Source organism: Corvus brachyrhynchos, unplaced genomic scaffold, assembly GCF_000691975.1.
Source record: "Corvus brachyrhynchos isolate BGI_N302 unplaced genomic scaffold, ASM69197v1 scaffold61, whole genome shotgun sequence".
In the NCBI taxonomy this organism is placed as follows: Eukaryota; Metazoa; Chordata; class Aves; order Passeriformes; family Corvidae; genus Corvus; species Corvus brachyrhynchos.
The window spans coordinates 7,210,684-7,235,277 of record NW_008236478.1 but is presented as its reverse complement, the minus strand read 5'-3'; the positions used below and the strand labels follow the sequence as shown (position 1 = coordinate 7,235,277).

At 38.6% G+C, this 24,594-nt stretch overlaps 1 protein-coding gene across 1 annotated transcript in view; it reads left to right on the top strand.

The window, feature by feature from the left end:
- The window catches only part of LCOR (ligand dependent nuclear receptor corepressor), a 48,576-nt gene extending 27,040 nt beyond the window's left edge, over positions 1 to 21,536 (top strand). The window contains exons 4-7 of the mRNA XM_008643834.2: positions 1,294 to 1,426; positions 5,998 to 6,285; positions 9,137 to 9,230; positions 12,003 to 21,536. Coding sequence (XP_008642056.1) covers positions 6,048 to 6,285; positions 9,137 to 9,230; positions 12,003 to 12,972 — 1,302 coding nt within the window. The 5' untranslated portion in view covers positions 1,294 to 1,426; positions 5,998 to 6,047 and the 3' untranslated portion in view covers positions 12,973 to 21,536. The remainder of the gene's footprint in view (positions 1 to 1,293; positions 1,427 to 5,997; positions 6,286 to 9,136; positions 9,231 to 12,002) is intronic.
- Positions 21,537 to 24,594: the final 3,058 nt, after the last annotated feature.

Below are 24,594 nucleotides of genomic sequence, written 5' to 3'. Positions count from 1 at the left end.
GCACCTGGGCTAGAGAACACGGTATTGAGTGAGTGTACCATATGCCTTGTCACGCACCAGCCGCCAGGAAAGTTGAATGGTGCAACAGACTGCTAAAAACCACCTTGAAGGCATTGGGCAGGGGGACCTTCAAAAACTGAGAGCTGCATTTAGTGAAGGCCACGGGCCTCCGTCAATTGAGCTGGTCCTGCCCAGTCAGAAGCCTTGCACTCGTGGACACATGAGATGTATGTTAGGAAAGATAGTTTGGATTAATCCCACCTCAGGCACAGGCAAATCCTTCCATGGGATTGTTTTTGCTCGAGAACCTGGTTACACTTGGTGGGTAATGCAGAAAGATGGGGAAACCCATTGTGCACCTCAAGGGGACCTAATTTTAAGTGAGAACTGTGTGTAATGTTTCATTGTGTATGTATACACACATATATATATGTAAGTAGAGTTAAAGAAGGGTATTAATTTGGGTATGATGTAGATGGTGTAGAATAAGGGGTGGCTAATGTCTTGGATTACAATTTAAGGTGTAACCAGAGTATGTATTCTACCACCACCTGCATCACCTTCTGATGAACTGTTAATGGTGGGTCCTTTGCAACAGCTGCATACCCCACCTAGGAGCTGGGTGTAGTGTTCTCTTTGTTACACCCAGCCTAAGGGTGGTCATCTCCACTTAAAGCGCCATCAAGGACTCCCCAAAATATCCTATGTCTCATAGGATTACATCATTCCATTGTAAAACTCCCTGCCTTGGGGGAGGTACTGAACATACCTGCCTGGATTCAAGGGTATATAATCTCAAGGTTGGGGGACTTGGGGGAACCACCACTGGACCTCCAGAGAAGGACCAGGCCTTTCCACAGGACCACCGCTACAACAAGACCACATCCATCATTTCAATGGGACTGCAACCACCATTTAATCAGACTGCTACCACCACCCTGACCAACAGGATGCCAGGTTATACTCTGGCTTTGTCAGTTTAAGCCAGTGTTTCTGTACTATTGCCCTTATTGTGACTCTCCTATTGAATTGTAGCTCTGTCTTGAAATCTTCAGCAAGGTGTTTGTGTGGGGTCAATTCCTCTGGCTGGTTTACCTTCAAACCAGCGCAATTTACAACAAGAGAACAGGACAAAGTACAGTGTTGTGAAGCAGCCAAAAAAACAAGTTTTGATTTCAATAGATTCAACTCTGTACCTAAAGAAGTTTTGAATTTAGTAAAATATTGAATGCCTAGGGAACTTTATTAATTTTGGAGTCAGGAAGATCTTACAAATATTAAATATCTTTGCAGGAACACTTAGTCAGTCTGGATGAGCCAGCCTCGGAAGCTGGACAAGAAGCTCTGCTTAGACAAGAGCAAGCAAAAATCATTCGTTTTGAAAGGCAAGCAGAAGAGTTCCTCAATGCAGTCTTTTACAGAAAAGGTTGGTTTTGATGGGGGGAGGACGATGTGGGAAATAGTCTCTCTTGTGGTCTTTTTGCATGCAATGTAGGTATCAAAGATCTGATGTTCAAGTTGTCACTGTATGTTCAGTATTTTTCAGTCATCTTCTTTGTATATATTTATCAAGGGTAAAAATTGATTCTCAAGTAATGCAGTAATACAACAGTGTGGGCTTGGGATGGAGGAAGAAGGTATAACTATTTAACCCTAAACCAAATCTCTCCATGAGAACACTGGTGTTTTCACTTTTGGAGAGATGACTCAGTTCTTACCCAGCAGAACTGTTCCCCATAACCAGTGTTTAGGTGAGTGGGCTGTTGGGAAGAAAGGTCAAGTGGCAGTAGTGGTAGTAGGTGGGTAATGTGTTTTTTTAAAAATATTTATTTTATTTTGATGGGATATGTACTTATGCAGTTTTTCTTAAAGGTCATCAGTCTTTTCACTATTGGTAATGGTTACCCACACTATTCTGAACAATTTACAGTATAAAATATTATTGGAATAATGCTAAGGGGGATATATGGAGAATTCAAAATGTGATCAGCAAAAGAATTGCTGTAGAATATGCTGAGAACATGCTCAATGCTAGAAAATCACCTAAATATCTTTTGGAAAGTTGTTGCTTAAACTGTGCTCTTAAGGAAGGCACAAAGCTCATTTCACCGTTTTCTACAAATCTGAGAAACATGAATCCAGAGGTTACTTCCAAACGCATCCTGAATGAAAGTACATCATACTTATCAGTCTAACCCATGTGTGAGAAAATCTGCCAAATCAGTAATTCCAACCTATCTGCTGGGGGACAATGCAAGGCTTCAGTTTAACAAATCAGAAATTGCTGTAGCCAGTCCTCAGCCCTTCCTTCTAGTGACCAAAATATTTAAAGGTGTTTTAAGTAGATAACAGTATCTTAGCCTTTCTTTTATGACTCGAATAAATACAAGCTATACATTATGATGCTTCTATACTTCTTGCAATACATGCAGGATGGTAGGAAGGATAGTTACTGCATTACTACTGATAGTTCAGATAATGCCTTTATTCCAAGGCTTCCTTTTCAAGTTTTCTTTTTTCTTGTAAGGTTAATGTTTCCTTTTGCTTTTGAGTTTATCCCATTTATCTTCAAATCCAGAAGGAATTTAGGAAAACTAAAGTCTAGAGACAATACAGGTTTTTTCCATATTGCTTTTTCTGGTGAGGAAAAAAAAAGCACTTCCATCACTTCCAAATTGTTCATTAAAGACTTCATTCCTTTAGCACTAAACTTAAATCTTTATGTATGATGTGTATGTGTGTGTGTGTCCTTTAGGAAAGTATGCTTTTTAAAATTTGTTGGGGAGCCAGCAGCAGATGTTGCAGTGTGCTTATGAAGGGTATAATACTCTGTCCATGGCCAGATACCCAGAATGAAGATAATGAAACATGTCAGATGTCTAAGAATCTTCGAGGATTTTTTTAAATAAACACTTGTTTTCTTTCCTCGGACAAAGCTGTGCTTGGTGCAAGAGTAATAGGTGAGGGGTAGAAGCTTGGCAGGAAGTCAGTTCTGAATCCTTAATGCATCATTGTCAAGCTTACCTGTATTTAGATTGCTTGAAATCTAACTCATGCTGCTGACATAAGATCCCCTGTCATACCAAAGAGGTACTGTCATACCAAAGAGGCACTGTCATACCAAAGAGGACACAAAGAACGGCAGAACTCTTGACGTTCCTACATTGCTCAGAGATGCTGAGCTCTCCTGGCTTCATGCCAGCAATTAGGTTTTTTCTTCTTCCATCCACACTGCCAGTAACATTTGAGATGGGCATTTTGTAGCCCAGGTAGATCAGAGAAAATGCAGATGTTCTCTGAACACTGGCCACACATTAATGTACTGAATATGAATAGGGAATCAACAAGATCCTCAGACTTTTTGAACAGGTTTACTGTCCATTAATCTTATGTCCTTTCTCTGAAATTTGTGTCCCTGGCGCTCTGACCCAGTAATCCTTCCTTCAAATATTCATATTTTTCCAGTCAAAGAAGAGTGGTAGTAGTTGTACTAGTTGTCTGTTACCTTTACTTTGTGGCAGGACAGGACCTTCTTCTGGTTTAATGAAATCATACCTTTATTTGTTTGATATTGCCCTTTCAAGATTTCAGTATAAAAGTCCATAAAAACTATTAAGGCTTTAAAGCTCAGAGGTACTGCTGTAGACTATTTATAGCTGATAATTATTTGCTGTATTTTTTCTTCTCTGAGGATTTCTGTGTTTTAGTTAATTTTAGTTTTATTTTCTTAAAAAAACCTAGAAAGGTGGAGTCAAGATAAATATCTGGTTGATTTCAAGTGATGCTGGAGGGGCACCAGCACATATTTTCCACTCACTTTTGAACAGCTTTAATCCTCAGCATTCAGGCTTTATATTAAGTAAAAAGCCTTTAATGTGCTAGGTACCTACCCTTCTGCTTGAAAATGGAGTTTTGTGTCCTGAATTAGTGAGTTTATCTTGAACAGCACTTGAAAGTTGTCATTCTGGGCTGATTCTTTGAAGCTGCAAATTACAAAGATGCATGGCTGTAGGCATATGTAGTATTTTATTTCTGAATGTGTAAATATGTTCAGCTGTAAGCATTTTTGAAATGAACATATGAACACGGTGCACAGTAAAGGCCTGATTCTTCGTTCAGAAAACACAAGTGCCATCGAGCTCTGCATCCCTGCCAGCCCCACTTGTATATGCTACAAGCACATGTCGAACAGTTGGTATCAGTGTGATCATGCCATCAATTTGTGCCCCTCTGGGCCTCCCTGGAGCCTTTCTATGTCCTTCAGGAGGTTATAGTGAAGAGGTTAAAAATTGGAAGAAATGTCACCACAGCAGAACAAGGCCTCCACACTTTTCCAGGCTGGTGTCCTTGTAGACCATTTGGGAAACAAGTGAGATTATAAAATGTACCAAAATTTAAGTTTGGCTCATTTTTTGGTGTCTTCTTAAAACTATAGTATTTGATACTTAGCAACAAGTAAAATTTACAGGATGTTTTAAAGAAAATGGTTACATATTTACATAAACATCCTGGAAATTTACAGCTATTATGCCCCTGTAAGAATGTACGTGGTGACTGAATAAGATCTTAGGTGTAGAAAGCTGTGCTTAACAAAAAAAAATTTGGGCTTGATAATATTTAAAGGTCAATATGGTGTTTCATCAAAAAACACAGTGGCTGCTTACTGCTGCTCTTTGATTTGTGGGCAGCTCTGCTCAAACCTTCATGTCAGTCATTTCTTACACATGCAGTAAAGCTGGTTTGTTGATGTACTTTTGACAAAAGTGGTAGCAAAAGGCAAATCTAACACTGAAATGTCCCACGGAAGATTTTGCTAATGCTTCTAATAGCTCAATCCCAATAGATTACCTTTCAACCTGGGCAAATTTTTAAAAAGAGGTAGTAAACATTTCTCCATTGTTCCCTCTTGAGAGCTGCTTTTAAAGATTTATTTGGTCTTCTACTGCACAATTTTTTCTGAATGTTTCTTTGGTAATAGAAAATCAAACTTTTTGAGCCATTTCTGGAATAGTGGTGTGGTTGTGGTGTGCTTTGGGATTTTTTGGGGGTATTGTGGGTAGTTGGTGTTTTTGTTGTTTTGGTTTTTTGGGGGTGTGGGTTGGTTTGTTTGTTTGTTTAAAAAACCCAAAACTGATTTGACCAGACAACACAGTGTTTGAAGTGAAGTGGCAGGACTTAGCTTCTGTGATTTAGGAGTTAGAGATTTACTTTCACATCACAAATTACTATTGGTCTAAAATAGTGATTTTTGTCAATAAAGTTTATGGTTGCCCACATGCCCAGATACTTTTTTATTTATACACTAGTTCATATAAATAAATTGGAATGCCTTCTTGTTCTGTTTCACATCCCTTACTAATAGATTTAGGAGCTCTTCTAGAAATATAATTACTTGTCATGTGACACATCTTGGGTTTTTGTGTATATGCAAGTTCTTTGCGTAATTCCTGATGCTGCGTTGATTACAATGGTAGAAATCTCAAAAGGAATAGATAGAGTGAGATGGAAGACACTTGAACATCTGATCTTGATGTGAATAATTTTAAATGATCAGATCTATAGGGTTTTATTTCTCAGTAAACTTAGAGGGGACTGCTGCAACTTTATTGTCCATTTTACCCTTCTGTAGCTGCAGGTAAGTTATGCAATTCTTCCACTGAATAACCAGTACAATGTTTTTGGAATGAGCTCTAGCTCTCCTTTCCATTTCCACACCTCTTAAAGGTCTGGTGGAATATATCTATATTTAAAACAAATATGAGATTGCGTATTTCTTTCAGGAAAGTGTTATGTTGGGAAGGCTGTATCAGAATTAGCCATGGTTCTTATTCAGGTATTCTAAGACTAAAGTACATTTTCTACAGAAACTATTTTATCTTTGGCTTTCTTTTTTTTTCCCCTATTTGTTTTGGATTTTTTTTGTAAATAAACAATGACTTAATATAAAAGCTGTTTTATTTAAAGTGCTTCCTTAAAAGAAATCTCTAATATTTGCAGACAGTCCTAGGGTCTCTGACCCCAATATTCCCCTAGTGGCCCGTGAGATCATGCAGCGAATGATCCGACAGTTTGCTGCTGAATATACCTCAAAAAATAGCTCTACTCAGGACTCCAGCCAGCCCAATAGCACAAAGAACCAAAGCCTGCTGAAAGCATCTCTGGTCGCCTCCTCTCCCACGGCTGCAACTGCTCAGAACCCTGTGCTCAGCAAACTGCTCATGGCTGACCAAGACTCACCTCTGGACCTTACTGTCAGAAAGTCTCAGTCAGAACCTAGTGAACAAGGTAGGACTCGTACCAGTGTCTTGCATCCCGTGGCAATCCATTAATGGCATTCTTGTTGCAGAACCAGACAATTAGAAGGTTGCACTTTTGCATAAAAATTAAAGTGGAAAAGCAGTAGATGTTTTTACAATAAAAGAATGACTAGTTCAGTGTGTCTGGGAGAGAAAAGACTTTTTGAAAGAATGTAGAGCCATAGACATGAGAGATTCTTCTGAAGAAGGGCAAAGGGGATGGACATGCTCTAGACTCTGAGGATAAATGTGCTGTTCCTACAGGGAGCTGCAAGAAGCAGTCTGCCAAAATAGACTGTACGCTTGCTGATAAGAGAAGTTCATTTGGTCATTAAAATCATAATGTTTTCTCTTCTCTGAAGATTAGTACACAGTTTGACTGAAGGGCTGATTTATTTTCTTTCTGGTCATGGTGTGAGAAGAGTATCTTTTAAAAGTCTGTGAGAAATTGCCTTGTGAAGGCTGTAAAAACTATACCCATGAACTGCACTAAACTTCCAGGTTTGTGCATTTGGAAGAAATGTCTCTTTTCTACCTTAAAAATAGATTTGTTCTGCAGAGCACAGATTGAATAACTTGTAACAGTGTTTCAGAGCTTATTTTAATTCAAAAACCTTGCTTTCCATCAAACAAGCCTTTTTTAAAAAGCAAATTCTGTGAGTGATATAGTATATGAACTTTTCTGTTCTGAAACTGTTGAATCCTAAGTGTATCGTACTGGTTAAAATTAGACCCTATACCCTTCTTTAGAAAAATGTTAGTGCTTGAAGTCATTCTGTCACAGTAAGTTGTCCATCTGCAAATGGAAAAGGTGCCTTTAAAAAAAAAATCTAGCTAGGGCAGAAGAGTAGGTATCCCTTTATTCTTTTAAGTTGGGTTTATGAAGCCTTTTGTAAACAGGTTCATTTTATGTTTCCAGTAATATGCAGCTTGGACATCTGGACACATACTGCACTTAGAGCACTTACTGAAAGCTGTCATTGCACTTCAGTTACAAACTGCAGTGAGAGGTTGAATAGTGTCTCTCTTGAAATGTGGCCCTGTACAGTTAGCTGATAGGCATTTGTTTCTAGCTGTCTTTATTATAAATGCATTTTGTGAGTGGGTTTTGCATGTAACATGTTTTACATTTAAACTGTTCTCATTGCTAAACTTTTTGCTGAAAGAAAGAGGGAGAGAATCAGTTTTGCTCTGTTTCTTTTTAATTAGAGGATGATATGGTGAAGAGGAAAGCACGTACATGAACTGTTCTTTAGCTACCATGTGATGGAAAAAGCTGTAAGATAATGTATAATGTTCATAACACTTGTTATGAAAGTAGAATATGTGTGTATTGATTTATACAGTAATCTGTTTGCTGATGTGAAATTTTTTTTCCAATTTACATTTAATGTAATTGGAAAGCGATTTTGCCAGACTTGTTAATGAGAGATTTCAGAGGCTGTCACGAAAGATTGCTGGTGGTGCTTTGTGCTATATTTTGTTCTAGTGGGTAGAGGGGAACCCAGCTAGCTGTAAGCTTCTCCCTGGGGTATGAGGTTGGCCCTGCGTCCCCTCAGGGGCTTCTGGGTCGTACTGACCCTTCTGAGGGAGGAAGCGTGGATGCAAGTACCTCGGGCAGCTGCCTGTGCTGTCCAACCTCTTGAAAAGGAGGAAAGACTTGATCCAGTCTGTGTCTCTTATGCCTGCATAAGTGTTGTTCAGAAAGAAAATTTAATTTTCTGCCTGCTTAAGTTTGGGTTATGGTGTGTTCCCAAATGCAGTGGGTGGAACAGCTTTCCATAAAGTTAATTCTAGTTCACTGTTTATCATGTTTTTTCTCCATATGTCAAATGAGAACTTTAAGCAATCTGAAAGCTGTCTTACATTGTTCTTGTGTTGGGTGGTATTTACTTGATTAGATGGAATGAGTGAGGAGCTTTGATATGTCTTGAGTTTACCTTGCCAACAGGTTTCATTTATCTTTGCCTCATAAATTCCTTGTTTCAAAGTTTCCAGGAACTTCAGGTGCCTGGGCTGCTTCAATGACAATGTTGCCCTTATTAAAATGACCAGAATTTCAGGCTGCTGTAGTGCAGTAGGAGCAAGGCTTCTCTGGTGAAACACGCTTCCTTTTCTGGTGCCTGTAAATGCAGAGCTTTCTTAAGGGTTTTCAGGGGAGCATGGGGGGAGTGTGAGGAAGTGCCATTAGTGGGAGTGGAAGAAGCAGTCTAGCAGGAAAACCAATTTGGCGTATGGAAGAGAGGGAATAAAATGACACAATAAAGGAGAAAGGTAGCAGCTTTTCCAGTAGGGACCTGTGGGAGACATGGAAAAAAAAGATGAAGCTGGCTGCCAACTGAGAAGGAATCTCACATCTATATGTGTGTTCATTTAATTTCCAATATGAAATTCTCAATGAATTTTTCTGCAAGAGATTTGGATTAAAAAAAAAAAAAATCCAAATACTGGCTTGCAGCCTCCCTTTAAGGAGAGGAATATCTCAGGAATTTGAAGATTGTCTCATTTTTGGACCACTGAGAGGTAGTTATGTGATAGGCTCGTTGTATCCAGAACTGTCATTTGTAGGTAATTTTTTATGCTATGTCTCTTGTAACAGATGCACTTTCAATTTTGTTAATCTTTGTTGTGATTTCTGAAGACTATATTGAAGTCACATGTAAACCATTTGCAAAAAATTCCAAGCCTTACTTTGTTTAAAAATACAATAAACCAAAATATGTTGTGTGCTAAAAACGACTTTAGCTCAAAAGATTTGCTTTGTCTTTTCAGCTGAAGACAAGATCAGCATGGCTGATCCTGCTTCTTCAAACACTGAAGTCATTCTTTTGTCTCTACAGACGGTGTGCTTGATTTATCCACTAAGAAGAGTCCTTGCGCTGGCAGCACTTCTCTGAGTCACTCTCCAGGGTGCTCCAGTACTTCGGGAAATGGGTAAGAGAAAGCAACTTACTATGACCTTTTAAAACAGTTTTTTACTAAAAATGTGTGCTTAGCTCCTGTTAATTTTAACTTACTTTTGGTGTTAACCCTTTGGAGTAATGTGTTTTCAACTTGTACTTTTGGCAAATACCTTCACCCCACCTGCCAAATAAGAGTTGTTGCCAACTGAGACAGGTTTAGCTTTCAGTTAATGACTCTAATATCTGTTATTTTGGCCAGTTTGGTACTTAGCCAGAGATCTTTCCATTACCTGTTTCTTGGGTTTAGTGATAGGTGATTTCCATGGAGGTGCAAGTTCAGTTAAATGCATGAAGAGTCTTAGAGGCTTTGCAATATATTTAGACTTCATTACACTTAGAGCAAAGTTAGCTAACAGGAAAAGTTTATTTTAGTGGTAACAATGATTCCGGTGATAAACCATGCTGGATTAGATTTAAATCACTGCATGATTTTTGTTAATATTTCCTAGCATAAACCACAACTTAAAAAAGGACATGGGACAGGGAGTCTGGTAGTTCAGAAAACTTTAAATGTGACTTTGGATTTGCGATTGTACTGTAGTACTGAACAAGTTTTTTAAAAAAATAATCACAAAGTACGTGGTGTACTACTCTTGCCTAGTCAGTTCAAGTTGTGAAATACTGTTAAATTTAAAAAAAAATCTTCAGGTTTTGTATTTCTAATGGTCACCGTTTGCATACATTTAGAATCCCGTTACTCTTAGCTAGGGTTGTACTGGAGAGGCTGACTGGGACTAAGAGGGGTTTTGGGTGTTGATTATCTTGAAGCTACTGTGAACAAATAATTTTTTTATTGAAGTACAGAAATAGTATATGGTTTAAAGTGCTATTTAATTGCTGGATTTAGCTTTATGATAGCCTTTGAAAAACCTGAAAATCTGAACTAACAACCCACTCCCAACCATCAGTCCCATGTACTGCTAACAGCTGATTGAATTTTTGCATTTCTCTTTGGAAAAATATTACTGTCTCAGATTTCTCCCTTCAAGATTACTTTTCCGTTTAATATTTCTATTAATAACATACTTCAATCCTTCTTTAAAATTTAGTCTTAATACTTTTTACAGTTCTTTAGCATAAACCTTCCCCAGCAGCACTTTTAATTCTGAACAGGTTATTTCCAGCTTTATTTTCCTAGGAAGGCAGCAGAAGCCACTGAGGCTCTGTACTGTTTGTTCCCTTGTTTGTGAATCAAGTGAGGGCCAAAGTCCAACACACAGGGATGACAAGGCCGGCATCTGTTACTGTCCTGCTAAGTCTTGTGGGTCCAGAGAGGATGGGGCATACTGGCACCTGTGGTTACTCGTACAGGTGTGTGGGATATGAGGCTGGCTGCAGTTTGTTTAGCATCACTAAGTCAGGTGTAGCATTATTAGCTACCACTATGACCTTTATTTAGGTGTAGAATCACTGGTGCACACTGTGATGCTGATACATGCTGTAGAAGGGGTGGAGAATGCACACTGTCTGAGAGGGTTCTCTGGAACTGCAAACTTTGATCCATTTCTCTGGATTTTGTTCTGAATCCTTGTTGACTCTTGTTGTGCACATCTATGACTTGTTGCATCCTGGAGAGAAGTAAACAGCATGTGTATCAAGCATTGTGTATGTTACATACCAGGTCCTTTCAGTGGATGTCTTTTCTCTAAAGACTTTTTAAAATCCCAGTGTGATGTTAAAAATAATAATGTAGCTTTTCAGTACTATATATCCTATCCTTAAATAATACTGACTTAGCCAGAGGGCTTTATACCAGTATAGTGTCCAAGAGCATCAAAATAGATCCTCTTTGTTAATTTGTATGCTGAACGTGGAGAAATTTGGAGGTGGATTTTGAAACCTATGTGACTTAATAACTACAGGGGGCTAAGCAATCAAAGCGTTAAAATAGATGTGATTCTCTGCAGCAGTAGTACTTTATGGCATAGAAAAAACATTTGTGATGAAAGGGAAATGGTAAAAATACATACCGCCTTTTTTTTGCTAACCCTTGATCTGGATGACAGTTGGAACTTAGATCTTTCTTTTCCTAGCCATGCTTTATATCAAATGAGATTCAGGGCTGTGTATATATGCAATTAGTTGTTAAGAGAGCGGTTTGGTAAGTCTAGTGTAATGCAGCGTTTTTCTTTGTGATCTGCAGTATCCCAGCTTTCATATTTGGTGCTTAATGAAAGTCAGGCAAATACCTTTGAGGCCTGCTAAGCTTTTTCTTTTATCCTGAGCAGCAATTCTTCAATATGATGTAAGCAAACACTGTCCAGGGTTTCCACCTGTGTATAGATACTGCAGGTGGCCGTCATATTTGCATGTTGAATATGTTGCACTTTGGCTTACTCTTTTATTACTGTGCTTGTTTAGTGGTAACGTCACACCAGTAACACAGTTGTGTGTAGATCTATGGCGATTGATTACTACTTTGTAATTAAGGTGCTATTTTCAGACGCTTGCGCGAAGTCTTTTCTACTCCGAGAATTTGTGAACCCAACCAGAGACCAGCCAACAGGTTTCATTTTTCTTTGCCCAAAAAGCTTCTCTTTTTTTGTGAACAAGTTTTAAAACTGACTGATGCTGAGACTTAAAAAAAAAAAATTAAAATAATAAAAAAAAATTTAGAGAAAAATAAATAACACAAAAAGTGATGTTACCCAAGCAAGGCCTTCTAATAAAGGAGTGGCCCCCTCACCCATCCCTCCCTACCTGTGCAAGTCCTGCTCACATCAGTTTCCTTCCATCCAATTAGGCGACCTGGGAGACCCAGCCAGCACCATCCGGAGGGACTACAGAGTGGTGATGGGGTACCTCCAAGAAGCTTGCAGGATGGAACCAGGGAAGGTTATGGCCACTCCACATCTCTTAAAGTACCGCTGGCTCGATCACTCCAGATTAGTGAAGAACTGCTGAGCAGAAACCAGTTTTCTACGGCTGCCAGCCATGGGCCATCTGGACTACAGAATCATGGACAGCACTTAATATTATCCAGGGAGGCTTCTTGGGCAAAACCACACTACGAATTCAATTTCAGCCGCATGAAATTCAGGGGAAATGGTGCACTCAGCAACATCAGTGACCTTCCTTTTCTTACAGAAAACTCTGCCTTTCAAAAAATGGCACTTCAAACTAAACAGGATGGGAAAAAGGACGTGAGCCATTCATCTCCTGTGGATTTAAAGATACCACAAGTTCGAGGCATGGACCTTTCATGGGAGTCCCGCACTGGTGACCAGTACAGCTATAGCTCTTTGGTAATGGGTTCACAAACGGAGAGCGCGCTTAGCAAAAAGTTAAGGGCTATCCTTCCAAAACAAAATAGGAGAAGTTTGATGGATGCTGGACCAGATTCCTGGGGCTCAGATGCTGAGCAGTCTACCTCTGGACAGCCATATCCCACCTCCGATCAAGAGGGAGATCCTGGCTCCAAGCAACCTAGGAAGAAAAGAGGGAGATACAGACAGTACAACAGCGAGATACTGGAGGAAGCAATCTCTGTGGTTATGAGCGGGAAAATGAGTGTTTCCAAAGCTCAGAGTATTTATGGGATCCCCCACAGTACACTGGAGTACAAAGTTAAAGAGAGGCTGGGCACTTTGAAAAACCCTCCAAAGAAAAAAATGAAATTAATGAAGTCGGAGGGGCAGGATGTTTCAGTAAAGATTGAATTAGATCCCCAGGGAGAAGCAGCACAAAGTGCAAATGAATTGAAAGATGAATAGGGATGTTGTAGAGTGCCAATTACTTTGCAAACTGGGTGAGCACTACTGCATAGTTCAACCATCACTGAGCGCACCTGAGTCTCCTGTTTACTGCAATGCTCTTTCCTTTGCAGTTCAGCATAGACTTATGTGAACACAGGTGAAAGATGTGCTCTGAATGTCACATTTGTAAATTTTTCTAGCCTGGTATGGCACAGTTTCCCTCCTTCACCTGCCCACTGCCCTCTTTCTTTCTTTGTTCCTTTTTTTTTTTTTCTTTTGCCTTTTGCATGTTTCTCTGTAATAGAGAGTTACCTCACAAAGAATGCAGATCTGTGGAAGTGGACATCTTGCCTGTAGAGCCTGCCTGAACTTCTGATGTTGGATTTTTCTTATCTGCCTTTATATAATAAGTCCACTTTGTTAAACTGACGCTCTCCTAAAACCAGGCAATTTTCAAATGAAAATCAGACTGTCATTCTTCAAAAATGTTTCAGAAATCTTTTTTCCCCCCTCTTATTTTTGTTGATCCAGTTGATTGAAAGATTTAAGCTAAATCAAATTATTTAGGAATGGTACCTCTCTTGAACCAGATTTGTCGACTAGATAGATAATCAATTGGGTCTAAGTAGGCTCTCCACTGTTTTCTTTCTAAATTAACCATACTTACCATTTGCTATCTGCTTAGTGCTCACCCGGAGGGGAGGGGAGGGAAAACTTACATACACTACCTTCAGAAAATGTCAGTTAATTATTTATAACACTACCTTCACTGTAATTTTATTTGGTGTTTTTGAAGGGTGATATTTAGACTCACCTGCTTGAGGATGTAGCCTTATCTCACGGAAGACAAGCTTCTCACAGTCAGGAGCAGTCAGGGTACACTAAATGATGTATTGGGGTATGCCTCATTGTACCAGAACTATGGTTCTTTGTGACCTTTACGCTTTTTACAGACTTGATTCTGAGTTTACTAAACTATGTGGTTCCAACAGCTAGTTTAAATGACTCTAATCCAGGGATGGGGGATTTGCGTAACAAACTACTGTGATACTGCAAAAACAAAAACAAAAACAAAAAAAAAAAGGAAAAAAAATAGCCCACAAAATGGTGATCTCAAACGTTACAACCTCAGTAGTCTGCCCAAATATCCACATTAGTGAAGGAGCTTGTTAATGTTCAGGGAAGAAGTATAACACTGGTAGCCTGATCTAATTCAGGCTCTGCATCATATCTATCTGTAATACTGTCAGGGTCGAACACTCAATGAATGGGTGTTTCCTTTTTAAATATTACAGTTGCCAGTAGCAGGAATTTATTTATAAAGTCCTGCTTTTTTGTTGTTGTTTTTATTTAATCTATTTTGATAGTGGTTTAGCACATGCTAGAATAAGCATTTAAACACCACAAAAAAAAAGCACTCCTTAAACCACAAATCTGGGTTTTTTTCAATATGGTGATACCGTTATGATTATCTGGAGATCCAGGATAAGTTTTGTACTGAACTTTTATCTTTGATACTTTCTGCAGGAGTGGTCAGTAACTAAGTGGAGCTTACTGGATTTACCACAACATGACCAAATCATAATTACTGGTTCTTCAGGTAGAAGCAATTTGGTCTTAATCTGTGCAAAAGGTAGATAGAAATTACCATTTTTTTCCCCCATTTGCACAACCAAAAGAAGCATTGGAGTTTTTGTGTGAGAGCATTAAGTGATGTCAGTGAAAGTGGTTTCTCAAAGTTCATGGGAGGGTGGCCTAGGTAGCCCTAGGGATGCTGAATGACTTCTGGAACAATTGACTCTATTAGCCTCTCCCCACCCCCAGCAACTTCGTATTTTCGAAGGTTAGGCACACCATTGCTGTTGTTTTAAATATGCACTGCTCATTCTTGAAATGGACTGGGCATTTGGCCCCAAGTATACTTTATTTTTGTTTACTTAATATATTTTAGTCCTCAAAATCCTGGTTCCTTGTAGCTTTCTAGTTGTCATCTTGGCATTTAAAGCAGTTTAAGCTCAGTAGCAGTATATAAACTCTGCAATACGTTCCAGTTTAGCTGGTGATTGCAATAAAGGCGCAGTTTAAGGTGTGGTTTCATCTGCTGTTGGAGGTTATGGTAGAAAGTTTGTTGCAAGCTTAAAAAAAAAAAAAAGTAACACAGTTTTACTGTTGAGAGAGGTTTAACCTTTTGCAGTTGTCCTTATTTAAGCAACATGAGTTGAGTTTTATAAAACTTGTCACTGTAGTGTAAGTGGAGTGCTCATTTTACTAACCTAAATATTTTGTATGTGTATGTTTAAGTGGGTGACAATCGTGCAGCAGAAGAATGGTGTGCCTACCCTTTAATGCTGCAGTTTTAAAAGAGAATTTGTCTTGTCATTTCAGACTGTAGGCTAAGAATTGTAAATAGATAGTGAGAAGTTGAGTACTCTTTATTTGCTTTGGTTAGAAAGTGGATTTAAAAAAAAAAAACCCAACAACAAACCAAACACGTAACTTTCTCAGTTTATATGTCCTGAGACCTGAAGATTGTAATACTCATAACTGCAAAGCTTTTAAACACAACACTTGATCTGTGATAACTTAATATTCAGGTAATCTTTCTTTTTCGAGAAGCTTTTGAACAACCATATTTCCTCCAAAGGTCTCTGTTTAAAAAGGAAAAAAAAGAAAAAGTGTAGATTATTTTTTAAGCACTAATTGCATTACGTTGGTAACTGCAATATGAAATAGCCATTATTGTTTTGTGAAGCATGGTTGAGATTAGTTAGTGGTCCCTTTTTAAAATTTCATGAGCCTCTCAAAAAATAAAAACAAATTTAAAAAAAAGCTGCTGAATATTCAAAAGATATATATTTTACCTTATTGTAGGTTTTGTAAATTTAGTCTGTAATATTCAGGTGCACCTTTTAATGTTACCTTTTTGTTTCAAAGTCCCATCTAACGTATTTTCTCTGAGGTGATTCATCACTTAAGACTAGTATCACTCTAAGTGCTGCAGTGATCACTAAGATTTTGTTTCAATTTTCACTACATATTTTTTGCAGGCGCTTTCAGTGTAGCTAACTAGTAGTATTTGGGATCATTTTAAATATATGATTGGAATTAATGTTTGTCCATTAGCATGCTTAATTTTCTGCTGACCAGCAGTTTGCATGGCCAGAATCCCTGGTTGACCATATTTTGGTGTGGGAAGGTGTGGTTCATTGCGGTCTTTGTAACAAAAGCCTTGTTTCTCATCTTATTTCTGGCAAGTGGATGCTTATGTTACTTGGATCACTTGGACAGGAGAAAGATTTTTAGACCCTTCTCCTGCTGCTCTTCTGAGATCGCATTAATGTGTAACATAGACAAACTGCAACCCTGTAAAAATCGAGACATTGTTAGGAGGAGACCTTTCGGGTATTTTTTGTCACTAGTTTTCTCTTACTCCCGAGAATGTCCATCCAATGTAGTTATTGGACTTAACAGTATTGTTGTGTACTACGTTGATGTAGCTGAAAAAGCCTGACAGCAAGAAACTGTGAATTATATTTGTGGCAGTCTCTGAAAACTAGTTTTTCAGTCCAAGTACCATGAAGGAGAATCCCCCTCCCTACCCCATCCTAGAAAAGTAATCTTCTATTTTGTGTGTATAAAGTTTTAAGAATCGAAGTTTCATATTGTACTGAAGTTTAGGTGTCGCTTGGTAAATCTTTGCTGCAGCATATAATTGAAGATGAGTAAGGCTTAGTGTGGTAGGGGTCCTGGTGTGGAGTTAATTATCGTACAGTTCTGGTGAGAAAGCCCAACATGTATGAAATGTGTCCTTTTTTTTTTTTTCTTTTATTTGGACTTGTAAGATGTAAAAGTGCTTTTTTAGAACTCTGACCTATTACAAACTATTACCTCACTTTCAGCCAGCTGGATCCTCATTCCACAGTGTTGTAGGCATTATTGTGGCCGTAATGCTTAAGTACAGCTATAGAGTTGAACGTTTCCAGTTAGATATTGTAGGGACACGTTTCTGGACTTGTTTTTATTTCTGTCTAAAGATAATTTATTTTCCAGTCACTCCCTGATTTTTTTTCTAAAGGTTCAAGACAGTTTTCTTTAGAATTTCTCATTTTTTTCCCTGTTGCACAGGAGAAGTTGCTGCATAAGCAATACAGGTATGCCTTTGCTTTCTTTTTGTTGCAGAACTCGTAACTTGATGCTTGCATTACCAACCCTACTGCTAGACCTGAAGTGAAACTCTGAACTTTTTTGGCAATTGGAGAAAAAAATATTTTTAACGGTGCAGGGGTACATATAGGATAATGCCTCTAGTAAGGGAATGTGTTCAGCTTCTGTGTTCTTTTGCAACTCCTACACAACCTTTTTTTGTAGAACTTTCCACCTCTGGAGGATATTCCTAAACACAGGAGGTAACTGCACATGTGTTTAGACTGGGTAAGAGCAGACAAGGAGTAGTCTGTGCTTTGTCTTTTGGCAGGCCAACATTTGCATCTAAGTATTTCTTTCATGAACACCCGGGAGTACATTGCCTTTCCCTGGAAATTCATGGGAGCTGGCAAAGTGATTCAGGGGCTTTAGGGTTGAGTAAGCTTTGTGAAACAACTTTTTAGTTCTGATTGAATTGCTCTTTGTATCATCTGCAACAACTGTTATACCGGCAAAACTGGAATTGCCATGTGTTTCTTTCCAGTTTACTTTCAAGTAATGCTCTTAAGATGTCTTGAGTCTTAGGAGAAGAACACAGTGTCCAAGGAGTGAAGGGAGCACTCTGCTGTTCCCTTTTTTCTCAAAAACAGTGTGGCTGCATCTATAGTGTAAAGACCTCTTTCTTCAGTGAAGACAAAATTTTAACTCTTCAGTGTAAGAATGCATACTCTTGTTGCAGTCCAAACTCTTATGAAGGCAAAATTATTAACCTTATTGAAAGCTTTGTCACAATATTTTAAATAGCTTAAATTCTCTGCCAAATGTTAGAAGTAGGATGGGAAGGGTTGTTTCCTTCATTTTCATGAGGATCAGAAACTTCTAGGTATTCCCACAAATGTTTCAGAAATTAAATGTAATTTCAGTCTAGGTCAATGTTGCTTTTTCTTGGCATCAGTACATAATGTTGACTAATATTGTTTTAAAAAAGGTGTAAAAAATAGTTTTGAGCTAGTTTGGTACTATAAAGGTTTCTACTTGATCCTGAATTATATTGAAAATTCAGTAATTGGAACCATCAGAAACCTGAAAATCTGCACTGCTAATTATATGCAGTTCTGATGAATGTAGCAGATAAAGTAGCCACTATAGTAACTCATTTCAAATTATCCAGTGTATAAACACAGTGTGCTGTGATGACCACTAGGCAGAGAGGTATTACAAACTCAAAATGATCTCTAGATCCACTTCACGTATACCAGAAAAAGCTGTTAAGTATTTAGAGCATTCCAGCATCCACCTCTCTCCCTCTTTCCTGTTCTTTCTTTGATTGGGGCCAAGTCTCTAAACCAGTATTACAGCAGCAATTTTGGACCTCATGTCCTACTGAATTATGCCCATATTCAGGTATTGTCATAAACCCCTTGATATTAAGAGAGCTTTATCTAATCCTCACAAAAATCTCTTAGCCCAGTTGCAAAATCAGTTTTCCTGGGTGACGTACTAGGAAGGAGGACTTTTTTCAGCCTGTCCAGGGCATTTAATTTACCTTCTTAAAAACAAACATCCCCACCCATGCCCCTGTGGTTGTCTCTATTGAATTGGTAAGTATAATTTAGGAGGACTCAAGATGGTAACTCTACCTTATGGAGCAGCGATTAGGACAAAGGCTTCATTCTGACTGGAGCAGGAAAAGTTAATATCAAAAACAATTTCTCTCATCATCACCTAGTACAGTTTATCTTAATATTTTTTTCCTACTCAGAAATGAGGATACTACTACAGCTACTTAAACAGTTTATCAATTACTTGGTGCTACATTTCTCAAATATTTTTGCGGATAATACTTTTTATGCCTGCATGAAAGCATGTAAACTTTTACTGTCACTATAAAAAGCACTTGTCTGACCTATTCTAAAGTACCAGAAAAGGGATAAATAACTGCAGCACTTTTTCTGTTACAATGCCAGAGTCTTAACTAAATCTGGTCTTCAGGTTATGAGATACTTTAAATGTACAATCTAGGATCATTAACAGCTTTTCAGGTCAGATCACAAGGTCTCTTGGTATATTAATCTGTCTTTTAAAGACTAGTACAACAAAATATTCTGAAGTTCAGGCAGGGGATGTATATATACATGCCTGGTATTTTTAATTAATCATTTCAATAGGCCATTTCAGAGCTTGACATTTGGAATCTGGGATGAAGGGTAGGGAAGGGAAATTTCCCAAACTGAAGAAATAAACATTTTGGACCATTCTTTAATGTTCAGTTTGAAAACTATATCACAAGAAAAATGGGTAGGGATTCTTTCTCCCTTATGCCTTCAGGGAATGAGTAGTATTTAGAATCTCTGGCTGAAATTCAAGCCTTTTTACCGTGTAAATTTTTAATATTAACTCATTGACATGCTTTTTACATCTGAGGACTGAAAATGGATCTTAATGTTTAAGTTGTGGAATGGTATATTTCTTAAATGAAGGGGGAACATTAAAAAAAAAATAGATTAGAATACCAGCATTAGTGATCTTAAGGAATTTTAGTATGTAATAGCAAAGTATAGCAAAGTATTTGATTAAAAAATTAATCTTGAATTGCTAGTCTGTAACTAGGTGCATTCTAATTTAGCAGGTGAATATTCTTTACTTATTGATATATGATGGGCTTTTTGCAAATAGAAACCTTTATCTGAGTCCCACGTGTTGCTTGTACTGATGGGATGTATGCTTACAGCAGCTTACTGCTGCTTTAAAATGTATAAAATGTTTTGAGTGTTTGCTCATAACTCTTTTTAACCTCCACTTGTTAAATTGTCAGACATTGGTATTTTATCAGTCCGCAGTGTAAGTTTAAACTAATGTTCTTAGGAATCCAACTTGTACACACACTGTTTAAAAACCCTCAGGGACAGTTTACACACTATCCTCACTCAATTCAGGTACTTGTACTCTCTTCTTAAACCTAGCAGTGACTTGTATTTTTGTTTTGCTTTTCTTTTGACGTGCTGATAGCACATCCTTGATGAATGTCAACTTAAAACTCAGTTCAGGTATCCAGGTATAACTCAGCCAAACGGATTTTAAAGCTGCATATTTACTCTCCAGCACACAGTGCCTCAGACACTTATAGTGGCATTCTGTATATTCAGTTATTACTACTGAGCAGATCGCGTGGGGGTTCCTGGTATGTATTGTAAGAAATTCCTATGTATATTATATAATATGTATTATATTATATACATATATAGTATATATGTTATCTTAAACTTATATATTTTAAAATGCCACTACTAGCCAGCGCAGCTAAAAATGAAATACATTCCCAGCTGCTTCTGTGAACAGCAGAGGCAGCTTCTTAACGTGGCTCTTGCTTCTCTCTCACCATAACTACTTCTAACCTCAAGCACGGGTCCTTGGCTGTCTGACCTCTACACTCTAGTTATGCAATGTCCTTAGAGAATTCTGTGCACTGGCCACTGTGATGGAAACCAATGGGCCGGGAGTGCTTTGAGTTTATTAGTAATTGTTCTGCCAAAGTTGGTGTTTGTATGACAAGCGTGTAAACCTGTCAGATAATCAGCAGAGGTCCAGGCTGTCCATAATCACTTCCACCTCCTGGGTAGGACCAGACCTCACGAGGTGCCTCCTTTCTAAGGCCGAGCGCTATTCACCGAACACCTGCAGTGCCAGGCCTCTGTGCTGCGCTCACCTGGAGGCCAAGCCTGAAACTAAAATCTGCTGTTCTGCCTTCATGGTGATCCGTTGGCAGTCGCAAGTCAGCAACACCTCTGCTTTATTATTTGACACTTTACATCTAAAAAGTCTTCTCTTTCTATTTATGTAACCCATAGTCTTTGAAGAGTATGGAAAATGGCATTTCTCTCTGACCTCTAGAAGTTCAAGTGTCATGGGAAAAAAAAACAGGAACCCCCCCTTTACTCTTATGGACCTCATTTCAATATACTGTTTACAGTTTGACGGAATTGTATAATTTAATATTTCTCTTGTACTGTAGTTTATATTTATTTACAGATTTTTTTGTACTGTGTGATTTGAATTTTTTTGTTCCTTGCTATGATCAATGTTTTATGTAGTAGAGCACTTATGATCACAAATTAAGGTTTTTGGTTTGATTGCACTACATTAATTTTTTTAATGCAGTTCTGATTTTTTGACTGGACTAAATAAGCTGTGTCTTAATGTATGTGATAAGTACTTTTAAATTTTTATTTCATGTGGTCCATTTATTTTTTGCATTGTATGTCAAAGCGCTAATTCTCTTGTTGTGCATGTGTAAGATTTAATGGCTCCATTGTATTATTTGACCATGTCATTTTGGAAACACATTCCCAGCTGTAACGTTGTGTATGGTAGTTTTCACTGGATGCTAGACTTTTCAAAACCACTATTCTTCTAATAAATTTTGTTGTGAAAAACTTCAAGGGATTCCTATTCTGTTGTTTCTAATGTGCTTTCTAAATGCCTGTACTAGTAGCCCTAAGGACATGAGATGCAAACTATTGCAAATGGGGAGAAGCAGGGGAGGAAGTGAAAATAGAAGGTAAAGCAATTTCTGGCTGAAGGATTGAGCTTTGGAATCTCCATACTCTGTTGGGTTCTTGTCCTAAATAGGATTGACGATAATAAAGCTGCTTTAGCAGCTGGGTAGGGAATACATGTGAAAGCTGAAACAATGTCTCTTAGCAGCCCAGTCTCATGAACTCCCGTACTCTAATTTGCGCTTCCCTACTGGCCACCTTAATTTCCTTAATGGTAAATAATTTATCCAGTGAAGAACAAACAGTCTCTCAGGAGGAAAATAAAAGGTGATGGGTGATGTAGTGATGTTCACTGAGCACTTAGTAATGAGCCAAGGTAGGCACGGGGGTAGTGAAAGCGTGGCCAGAGCCCCACGCGGGTCGGTTCTGAACTGTGGGGTGACAGCGGGCAGAGCGCCGGTTTGGGCAGCGGGGCTGTGTACTGGAGCACACGTCATCAGGCACAGGCACCTTGCTTAGCTGCTCACCAGGGCACTGGTGATGCTTTTTTCTCTGCAGCTTTGCTTTCTCTGCTCTTCTTCTGCAGAGGGGGCAGGTCCCCAGCTCCCCATTAGCACAGGGAAAGCTCCAGCTACTCCATCTTTTTGTCCCCCTGCACAGGGGCACAAGGCAAATCCAGCAGTGACACCACACTGCAGCTGGCCCTTCTCCAAGATCCATGTTTACTTTCTCATGATTGTACTTTGGGTTGAACTACTTTTGATGTTATGCATTATTGATACTGAAATGCTGAATACTAAAAAGTAGGTTACAGTAAGTGGTGTGTAATGGAACCCACGTGAGTTTAGGCATTTCTGCTAACCTTTGTGTTCAGTTCTGGGATGATTTTGAGAGTGATGCATAGGGATTTCCTAGCTTTAGGAAAATTCATAATGCTGCACAATATCTAGCCCAGGTTTCTTTTCTCCTGAGAAATTACCTTTCTTAGCATATGGTATTGAAAAGTAGGTAATTTAGGGTTTGCATTTTTCCGTGCCTTTTTTGTTTTTTAAGATCATTAAATAACTGTTACATTACAAACTAATTATTGTATTCCTTGTATACTAATACTAGTATTAAAAACAAAAAGCAGAATGGTAATTGGGTGTTGTCATTGGTTTAGCTTTACCAGGCAAATCTCTCTTAAACAAAAAACTTGGTTTAACTAGGGACTACATCTTACACTTATTCAGGAATAGTGAGTTCTTACGTGTAAATAGCTTGAAAGCCTTGTGCAGTAAACTATCATTTATCATATTTTTTTTTCTGTATATCTGAATACATCTGTCAAATCTATGAAAATAGCCTTTGAAAGTGATGAACCATATTCCCATCTGCCATTCTTTAGGATGTATTACACTGTGCAGGCTTGTCCCAGAACATTTTTAATCGACACTTAGTCCTGCGATTATCACAAATACCAAGTTTTTCTGCTTTTCCTGAAGGACTTGCTGATAGTTTCTCACTGCTAAGATGAAATTGTTCAAACTTAAAAGGAACACAGTCTTGATTTCTTCTTTTAAAGCTGTTTCCTGTATCATGACAAGATTGCACAAGATGTTGCACCCAGACCCAGAAAGAAGCTTCCATGCTGTTGTCTCTTAGAAAAGTAGAAAAGAAACACAATTAGCCCTGTTAGGCAGCTTTAAAAGTCACCTGCTAATTTCCTTCAGCTTGTTTGGACTCAGGGTGCGTTTTGAGCTGCTCGATCTGTTATTGGAAGAGGCAGCTGCCTCTTTGGAAGCTGCAGGAGCATATCTGGTCACCTTCTGAAGTAACAGATCCTTTGGGGAGTAGCAGTGGACTGTAACCCCACATACATACCACCTGGGTCACTTGCTACAATGCAGATACTCCCTCAGATGTGAAATGAGAGGCTCTGCTCATTGCTCCTCTGTGGAAATGAGAGCTGCTGGGAGGGGAAGAGCAGGAAGCTTCAGCTTCCAGTGCACCTGCTAGTTTTGGTGTTTAAACTAAACCTGTAAGGAGGCAATTCCCTGAGCTCAGCATGAAGGATCTGAAAGTTGGAAGTAAACTTACGTTTGTGAGTGAAGCTGGTTTAATTAAGGGAATTCCTGAACATCACAGTTTCATCTGCCCATGTAAGCAAAGCTGAGCCTTTGTGTCGTGGCTCCTCAGAGTCAAACAGCAGCAGTGCAGAGCTCGCTCTGGTGTCTGCAGTAAGACGGATCACCACTGGCTTTCCTGCCTGAGCATGCTGAGCTCTCTAATTTCCTAGAGGCATGACAAAAGTGGGTCTCGGGGAGGGGGAGGATTTAAATCCTGATTCAGGAATATACTTCAGCAAATCACTATTTTCTTAAGCTGCAAACTCTGCTCTGGCAGATGCCTAAACAAGGGTACTGGCTGAATGGAGGTTTTAACTGGAAGTGAGTAGCAGGTTCTTGGACCTGTTTAGGAATATGATTCATGTACAGAGGAACAGAGCTACAGATGAAAAGCAATTTCAAAAAACTGAGCTTGAAGTGTTAAGGCAAATCTAGGATTATGGACTTTGATACAATGAAGATGGAAAAGAGATTAAAGAGAAGGTTGATCTTTTTAATGTAGTTATTCTTGAGACACTTTAATAGATGTTACAATGCTGGAAGGGTCCCAGTTTGTGAGAGTGCTGTTTCCCGTGATCTGGTACATTTGATGCAGACTCTGTTACTTGAAATCCAAGGTGTTCTCAGCTGTCTAGTAGGAAAATCAAAAGAAATGTGAATGACTTCACACCTATGAATTATGAATTAATTAAGTTCCTTCATACCCACCTACTCGAAAATTGCAGACAACACAATCTTTAAAAGCTCTCTTTTGGTATCATGAAGAGGAAACATAAAGCAATTGCATCTTGTTTTTACAGGTCACTTTGAACATACCAAAATTACAGATCGCAGTTGAAATAAAACTCCTAAAAATTTTCTCTTGCTGCCTCCTCCTCTGCAGGTGTCTCACA